This window comes from Hyperoodon ampullatus, assembly GCF_949752795.1.
Source record: "Hyperoodon ampullatus genome assembly, chromosome: 10".
NCBI classification, from domain to species: Eukaryota; Metazoa; Chordata; class Mammalia; order Artiodactyla; family Ziphiidae; genus Hyperoodon; species Hyperoodon ampullatus.
In genome coordinates, this window is record NC_136923.1 from 103,599,685 (window position 1) to 103,608,806 (window position 9,122).

General features: G+C 55.4%; 1 protein-coding gene across 1 annotated transcript; it reads left to right on the top strand.

Annotated features, from left to right (window-relative positions):
• The first annotated feature begins 6,037 nt into the window (after nucleotides 1–6,037).
• LOC307059185 (tubulin beta-2A chain-like) lies at nucleotides 6,038–8,554 on the top strand. Its single transcript, XM_079712968.1, has 3 exons — nucleotides 6,038–6,142; nucleotides 6,475–6,585; nucleotides 7,303–8,554. Exons 2-3 carry the CDS (start codon nucleotides 6,525–6,527, stop codon nucleotides 8,361–8,363), a joined length of 1,122 nt encoding a protein of 373 aa, XP_079569094.1. The 5' UTR covers nucleotides 6,038–6,142; nucleotides 6,475–6,524; the 3' UTR covers nucleotides 8,364–8,554.
• The last annotated feature ends 568 nt before the right edge of the window (nucleotides 8,555–9,122 follow it).

Here is a 9,122-nt window from a genome sequence, read left to right on the forward strand (position 1 = left end):
TCTCGGGTTTCATGCCTCCTGCAGGGGCTGGTCCAGTCCGTGCCCTGCCCTCGGGGTGCTTGTGCTCAGAACTGCCCTGCACAGTGCCCGTTGACCTGCAGACCCTCAGGGTTTGGGGGTGGGGAAGAACATCCAAATGGGGCCTCAGCTCCCCGCTTAGGAGTTCTGCAGCTCGTCATTCCCACAACACCTTTCCTTGCTGTGCACAGCCTCGTGGACTAGGGGCCAGGATTGTAACATGGAAGTGTGTGCACTGTATTACGAGGCACAGAGCAGGGCACATCGTGGAGAGAGTGACAATGGCGCTGAGCCCTGATTTATGGAGAAGAGCTCCCTGGAAGGAGGGAAGGAAACAGTGATGCCAACTGCAATAGCTAAGATTGCTATAACACTTACTGTGGGTCAGGGGGTCTTCTAGGTGCTTTCCCATATTAATTCACTCAGTCCTCGAAACAACCCCAGGAAGCAGGTACTGTTATTATTCCGCTTTACAGATGAGGCAATAGAGGCACAGAGAGGTCGAGTAACTTGCCCTAGGTCACACAGCTAATAAGTGGCAGAGTCAGGATTTGCACCCACTCCATCCGTCCAGGGCCTGTGCTCTTAACCACTCAGGGAATGTGGGGTGGGCTGAATAGGGGATATTCACTCCAGTCCTGTGAATAGCCTTGGCCACGGGAAGCAGAGTTTGCTCAGAGAATTTGGTATGGTCCAGGTTCTCTAGGTTACAGGGAAAATGGTAGCGGTTGGGAAAAGGTTACACATATTTGAGAATTTGTGAGATTATGTCTCATTTAAGTCATAGCATAAGAATAACAGTATCTTTCATTCTTAATGTCCAAGGCAAAAATGATTGAAACCATGTTTTAAAGAAACAAACAAAAACATCTAAATAACCCACGAAAGGGAAAAAAAGGAAAATATCAAACATGAACAGTGAAAAAAATACAACTAGCGGAGTGTGGAAAGACATACTTGTGTTCTTTAGTATTTTATAAATTTTCTGATTTTGTATTCAGAAAATATGTATACATGAAATGTGTTCTTACCACAATAAAAATATATATGTATATACAATGTATGTGTATATTACACACACAGTATACTATATATTTTTTTCAATTATAAAAGGTCCAGATTGACAATTCTAGTAAAAATAATTCATACTGGGACATGAAACATTCCAGAAGGTAGCTGAGAAACATTATATATATTTACTCTAAATTATTATTGTCTGGGGCAAAAATTTATAAACTGGTGGAGCTGACATCTTTAAAGTAAATTAAACTGAAGTTCAGACTGTTTATGCTTTAGACAGTCTTTTTAAAAAGGAAGCACCTCAAATGCTTCAAGCAAAATTCCTCCATCTTCATAAAGAGATGCTTTTACTAAAAATCTGAAAATGTGTGCAAACAAACGGTCAAGGGAGCAGGCAAAGCTATTTTAGATGTTTCAGGGGAAAGAGAGATCGAGGTGCCTCATCCCTTGGGCCTTGTCTGAGGGCACGAACAAACAGGATGTGACTGCTCCAGGATAATGGATACAGTTTTATTGCTAAGATGGTTCTTGGGTTTTCATTATTCTACAGAGGAAGCTGATGTTCTCAAAATTTCAGGAACCCAGCGAATATATTTCAACTAGATCCCATCCGTCACTTAGCAACGCATCAACCAACGGTAATTACCACCATCACAGTACCAGGCATTCAGAGGGCACTTTCACTAAGAGGATCTCAGCGAAGGCAGGAGAGGGGGAAGAGCAAGCAGAGCCCTTTAGTGAGACACAGGCCTGGCCTTCCACAGGGAACTCACACCTTCCCCCTCCAGGCTGAATTTTGTCATCGTCACCCCAAAGTGCCTTAGGGGAGGGAGTGGCCCCAACGCAGTCGATGACATCAGGCCCAAAGCAGGAAATGACCCACGTAGGCAGATACAGGCTCACCTCCCCCAACACCCTGCCCAACAGCCAGCAGAGCTGTTCTTTTTAGACACAACGAGAAGTGGGGAACCACCCCCTTCTCCCCAGACCTCCTCAAAGCCTAAGCCAGGGAGGGAGGTTCCGTGGGCCCATTTCCTGCTGTTGTCTGCACAGGTGCCGTGTGCCCATGTGGTGGTGTTTGGGACACGCATGTGGCAGAGGAGGGCAGCTCAGAGTCCTCGGGTGTGTCACCTTAGGTCGGGCAAGCACTATTTCCAACTCTGCCTGCGTGCTTCTCTGATTATACAGGAACAGACATGGGGCGGGTGCCAGGGAGGAAGCAGGCCGGGTGCACGCTGGGTGGCAGTGAGGCAGCCTTTGCTGCCAGGGATCCCCAGGGGCCCGGGCCTGCTGGAATCAACGCTGTCACTTAATATTTGTGAACTGGGCATTCAGCGAATAAGCGTCTCTCATCTTCACAACGTAACAAAACCCATTTCCATGTTTTGGTTACAGTAACAGAGGCTGAGAGCTTAGGTGACCTGCTTAACGACCCAACCAGGACACAGAGAAGTGGACACCCTCCACGCGTAGAGAGATGCCCACCTGTTAAGGTCCCCTCGTCCCCAGTACCATCCCTTCCAGGTCTCATCTTCTGCTTCTACTTGGCCCCAAATCCCCACCTTGAATGAAACAACGAAGGCCAAGGCGCAGTAATCTCTAGAAAACCTCTGTGGAACTGTGTAATCACAGAAGTTACCTGGGGCAGAGCTGTCCTCTGGAGAGGTTCTGGAAGGCTCCAGCTGGTCGTGAAGAGCCCAGGGAGCGGAAACTGGGGGTAGCGGTGGTGAGAAGGTCTAGCCAAGCCCTAGGCATGGGGGTACAGCATCAGTGGGACGGGCTGAGCGCTGGGAGCCCAGCAGCACAGGGAGGGAGAGAGGAGGAGGGAGCCTAGGAGACCCGCCCCCACCCCGGGAGGGGGCACCAGGCACCTGCCTGCCCGCGGAGGGACCCTGAGGACTGGCTTCCCGAAGCAGGGGTGATGAAGCTGTGACTTTGCCCACCAGTAACGTGACAAATGGGCTTAATATGTATAAGGACAGGATCACCTTGGGTTTTATGGGGGCATTTTTGCTCCATAAACTTGACCTGCTTTCATATAGAGCTTCTCCTTTCCTACTCACAAAGCTGGCTGCAGGGCACCTATAATTATCATTTCATAGCTGGAGAAACTGGCCTCAGAGAGGAAAAGAGAGAAGGAAGCAGTCCCTGGTCTCCGCTCCCTGGCAACCTCTTCAGGATGGTTCATAGGGATGATTAAGGTTGGGTCTTACCTCACCCTGACTAAGCCTTTGAAACTCACCTGGGCTTTCTCTTTGTAGAAGGAAGCTAGATGCCTTCAACTTACAGGCTTTGTGGCCGGTGGCTGGTCAACTCTTTGAGCCTCCTTTTCCAAGCCGTGAACTTGGGATGGTAATAATGTTTACTCTAGAACAGCAGAAATAGAATGTGAGCCACGTAGGTAATTTAAAATTTTCTAGTCGTCACTGTGAGTCTGGCAGTCATTTAAAAAATTTAACAGAAGCAAGTGAAATTAATTTCAGAAATATATCCAAGATATTCTTTTGATAAGTAATCAATATACAAAATTAGTAATGGAATATTTTACATTCTTTAAACTTCGTGAGTCCATGAAACCGCATGAGTATTTTACACGTAAGCACATCTCAGTTCAGACTCCCAGGGTTCAGGTGTTGAGTGGCCACATGCGGCTGGTGGCCTGGAGCTGGAGGTCGAGCCCAATATGGTGGCTGTGGGCACGAGGGGACATAACGCGTGGAAGGCACGTGCTCGACCTGACGCCGGGATGCCGTGCTCGCTGGGACACCCAGGCGCGCACGCCATATTCTGCACATGTAAGCGGCCTGTGCGACGACCCAGGACCCAAAGCACACGCGAGACAGGCCCAGGCGCCCAGGCACTTCTCCCGGCCCCTCCCCCACCGACCGCCTTCCACACGTGGGCCGAGGCGGAGGGCGCCCACCCCGCCATCCCGGCCTCCCCGAAGACAGCCGCCCTCGGCCCGCACCGGGACCCCCATCCTCCCCGCCCCGCACCCCCTCCCCGCGGTTGCACCCGCCGCCATTCCCACCCCGAAACGAAGGAGATCGAGGCCGCGGGCCCGGGACCCTGCCTGGGAGGCAGGAAGCCTAGGGACGCCGCAAACCCCACGGGAAAGGCTGGGCTGCCCACCCGGGGCACCCCGCGCAGCCCACCCCGGCCCGAACCTCGCGCCGCGCCCCGGCTCCCCCTCGCGGTGCCGCAGTCCCCTCGCCCCGCCGAGCCGCCCCCGCGCCCCGCCCGCTGACGTCACCGCGCGGGGGCGGGGCCTCCGCGATAAAAGGCGCGGCCGGAGGGGCGGTGGCAGGTTTCTGCGCCTGAGTCCGCCGCCCCGAGGTGCGCACAGCCTAGGGCCCGCGCCTCCACCCGCTCCGCAGCCGGCACCATGCGCGAGATCGTGCACATCCAGGCGGGCCAGTGCGGCAACCAGATCGGCGCCAAGGTGCGCGCCGGGGCGGGCCGGGGAGGGAGCTGCGGGTCCCCAGGGTGAAGACCTAGGAGGGGTCGGGGAGGGGTGGCGGGTCCCCAGGGTGCGCGCGAGGGGCTGGGAAGGGGTGGCGGGTCCCCAGGGTGAAGACCGAGGAGGGGCCGGGGAGGGATGGCGGGTCCCCAGGGTGCGAGCCAGGGGCCGGGTGGGTGGCGTGTCCCCAGGGTGAAGACCGAGGAGGGGTCGGGGAGGGGTGGCGGGTCCCCAGGGTGCGCGCCAGGGCCCGGGAGGGGCCGGGGAGGGGGCGGCGGGTCCGCAGGGTGCGCGCCAGGGCCGGGGAGGGGCTGGGGAGGGGGCGGCGGGTCCCCAGGGTGAAGACCGAGGAGGGGTCGGGGAGGGGTGGCGGGTCCCCAGGGTGTGCGCCAGGGCCCGGGAGGGGGCCGCCGCCCCGGGTGGCGCGTTCTCGGCGCGGGCGCGGGGCGGGGCCCAGGAACCACAGAACCTGCCGCGGTGCGCGCGGCGACGCAGCTGTGTGTGTTTAATCAAGGCCCCTTTGAAATTTCCTCGGACCCGGCCCTTCTGAGGGACACGGTTGGTATTTCCTTGGTAGACTAGCCTCTGAGATTTGGATAGGGCCTTTGGTCATGATAATCCAGTGGCCTTATATGGAATTTAATTTGTATATTTTGTCTGTAGTTTGAATGAAAAAATGCAGTGTCATTGGGTGACAGACGTTATGGAGACTTCTCGTGGGTCCGAAAGACAGGGATGTTAGATCCCTTAATGCGAGCACCAGCTAGACAGAATGACGTATAACGTCGGAGTCTGATTCCCGCCTGCGCGGCGGCAGGTGGCCGTCCTGGGCTGTGACTGTCGCCCGCAGTGGGCGAGGCGCCACGGGCATGGTGCATGCGTGTGGGCGGGCGCCTGCACGAGGACGTGGTCTCTTTCAGAACCGCCATATTGCCCCCCCCCCCAGCCCCGCCACCCCCTTTCCTGCTGCAAATTCACAATGCAGCCTGCAGCCTGCGCCCGCACCGTGGCCAGCTCCGGCCACTGCCCCCCGCGTGTTCCTGGGCTCCTGCCCGCGCTACCCCACCATTCCGCTGCTGCAGTCAGTGGCCGGAGGGCAGTAGGATGTCAGCGCCTAACACTGCGCCGCTTGGAGAGCGGGGTCGGGTTTGTGCCAGGAAACAGTGATCCCTGCAGGCAGCCGCAGGGCGGGGTCCACCTGTCCTGGGTCCTACCAGGACCCGTCCATCAGCTGGGATGCTGACACTCAGCCCTGCCTGGGGGTGACAGCCCCCGCGGCTGTGCCCACTCTCCTCCTTCAGGGCTCCTCCCAGCTTTTCAGCCTGTCGCCATAATATGGCTGATGCTCGGCAGATGCCTGAGCCCCTCAGCAGCAGCAGCTGCTGGAGGATCGGGGCGGGCAGCTATTGGTCTGTCTGGGTCTCCTCGACTGTCTGACCGCAATGCCGCTGTTCCAAGGACAGGAGAGGAAGAACAGGGCCATCTTTACTGATACTTCGGATGCCAGGCCGTCACGCGGTTTTCTTTATTTCCAGTTTTGGGAGGTCATCAGCGATGAGCATGGGATCGACCCCACGGGCAGTTACCATGGAGACAGTGACCTGCAGCTGGAGAGGATCAACGTGTACTACAATGAAGCTGCCGGTGATTACTGGAAGCTTTCCTGCCCCTCACCTCGCTTTCTGCTCTGCGGCAGACGCGATGTATTAGGAACATGCAAATGACAAAGAAAGGCTTCCTGCATGCATTTTTAACTGCTCAAAAACACACTTCAGAGTTCCTGAAGTCTCCTGCATGTTTGTCATGACGAGGCAGGCCATTATCTCCCTTTGTAGAGCAGAAACCGCCTCTATCTCCTACTTTTGTCTCATGCTGGAATTTTCCCTGCTGAACTCTGCCATAAAAGGCCCAGAGAGCAGGGCGCTGTCTGTGATTCCTTTGCTACCGCAGGTCTGAGTCCCGCTCTGTCCCCACAGGTAACAAATATGTGCCTCGGGCCATCCTGGTGGATCTGGAGCCGGGCACCATGGACTCGGTCAGGTCTGGACCCTTCGGCCAGATCTTCAGGCCCGACAACTTCGTCTTCGGTATGTAGCGTGGTCCCCGGGCACTGGATCGGGGGGCCCCCTTCCTCCTAAGCCCCGTGGAGGTCACAGCTCTCACTGCTGAGTGCCCCGCTGGAGGCTGCGTGTCCACAGAGGCCCTGAGTCCTGGCCTAACTGCCCCCGGTCCACGGGCTGTCACTCCTCTGGCCCCTCTCCGCACAGCTCAAAGGACGGGGTCCGCCTGCAGAGGGTCCGTCCCACGGCAGAGCAGCCTGGGGAGGGCAGAGAATAAAGAGCAAAGGGAAGCTTCCAACAGCAGCTCCCAGGTGACTGGTCATCTCAGAGGACCAGTGACAACAGGCAAGCATTTCCTGAAGCGAAGTCCAAAGGCACAGGTTACGAGCAGCTGAGACAGCTGCTTGGAGCGGCCTCTTCTGATCATGTGTGCCTCCACCCTGCTTGTTCCTTGTAGCTGATTTAAGTATTTACATAAGGTTCTTTGGTTCTTAATTTTAAACCAGTTGGGTTTTGTTAAACCATCTTCTTAATTAACTGCCTCATGTGAACTAACCTTTTTGCTTTATTAGATCTCCAGTGTTTTTGAGGGTCACTGGTATATGGAAAAATTGTTTGTAGGTAGAAAGGGTTTCTAAAAGAGAAGAATCTGTCATCTCTAAATCTAGTCCAGAGTCAAAATGACAGAATCTGGAATTCCTCGCGAAAGTTTTCGTGTCTGGTATTCTCCTTTCCCTCCGGCAGGCCAGAGCGGTGCCGGCAACAACTGGGCCAAGGGCCACTACACGGAGGGCGCGGAGCTGGTGGACTCGGTCCTGGACGTGGTCCGGAAGGAGTCAGAAAGCTGTGACTGTCTGCAGGGCTTCCAGCTGACCCACTCGCTGGGGGGCGGCACCGGCTCCGGGATGGGCACCCTCCTCATCAGCAAGATCCGCGAGGAGTACCCCGACCGCATCATGAACACCTTCAGCGTGATGCCCTCGCCCAAGGTGTCGGACACGGTGGTGGAGCCCTACAACGCCACGCTGTCCGTGCACCAGCTGGTGGAGAACACGGACGAGACCTACTCCATCGACAACGAGGCGCTCTACGACATCTGCTTCCGCACCCTGAAGCTGACCACGCCCACCTACGGGGACCTCAACCACCTGGTGTCGGCCACCATGAGCGGGGTCACCACGTGCCTGCGCTTCCCGGGCCAGCTCAACGCTGACCTGCGCAAGCTGGCCGTGAACATGGTGCCCTTCCCGCGCCTGCACTTCTTCATGCCCGGCTTCGCGCCGCTCACCAGCCGGGGCAGCCAGCAGTACCGCGCGCTGACGGTGCCCGAGCTCACGCAGCAGATGTTCGACTCCAAGAACATGATGGCCGCCTGCGACCCGCGCCACGGCCGCTACCTGACCGTGGCCGCCATCTTCCGGGGCCGCATGTCCATGAAGGAGGTGGACGAGCAGATGCTCAACGTGCAGAACAAGAACAGCAGCTACTTCGTGGAGTGGATCCCCAACAACGTGAAGACGGCCGTGTGCGACATCCCGCCCCGCGGGCTCAAGATGTCGGCCACCTTCATCGGGAACAGCACGGCCATCCAGGAGCTGTTCAAGCGCATCTCGGAGCAGTTCACGGCCATGTTCCGGCGCAAGGCCTTCCTGCACTGGTACACGGGCGAGGGCATGGACGAGATGGAGTTCACGGAGGCCGAGAGCAACATGAACGACCTGGTGTCCGAGTACCAGCAGTACCAGGACGCCACGGCCGACGAGCAGGGCGAGTTCGAGGAGGAGGAGGGCGAGGACGAGGCCTGAGAACTTCTGAAATGAGTCGTGCATCCGTAGTGGACTTCCGTTGTCCTCAGTCAAGCATGGTCTTTCTATTTGTATACTATGGTGCTCAGTTTTGCCTCTGTCAGAAACTCACACTGTTGATGTAATACCGTGGCACTCCTCTGGAAACTGCAGTGTTGTCTAAGATATCTATACTAATAAAAAAGCATGTGTCCAAGTCCCGTGGTCTCTTAATTTTTATTGCAGACAATTTTTATTCTTTCACTAAATGTTTCCTAAGTGTTTCCAGGTTTAGCAATTTTAAGAAAACAGGATTTCTACTTTCATGTTTTTAATTAATAGCCTTTCTGCTCTTTTAGTAAAGAGAGACAAAAAGGCATATTTTTAGCTTCACTGGCCCGAAGTATTCAAGGAAAGGAGCCCAGGTGTGTGGAGGCGGATAGAGATCTGGGGACAAAGCCGACCTTCCTCCCTGGTTTGCTGTGGTTCCAGCAACCCCGTGAACGTGTGGAATCCAGGGCCCCGGGCGAGGACTGTCTTCAGCTTAGCCACTTCTCCGTGAACAATGTGATGAATACAAAGACCAGTGCGTGCTTGCACCTCTCAGATAAAAAGGCACCGCGTAAATTCAACTCATCTTAGAGGAGCGGTCGTGAGCACTACAAATGCTTCACTGAACGTTAACCTGAAAGTAAAGTAAATCATGATAGCAATTTATTTTTAAGACAATGGTAGAAATTCACAACAACATTGAAAAATCAGGTTTAATTTTTGTAGCTA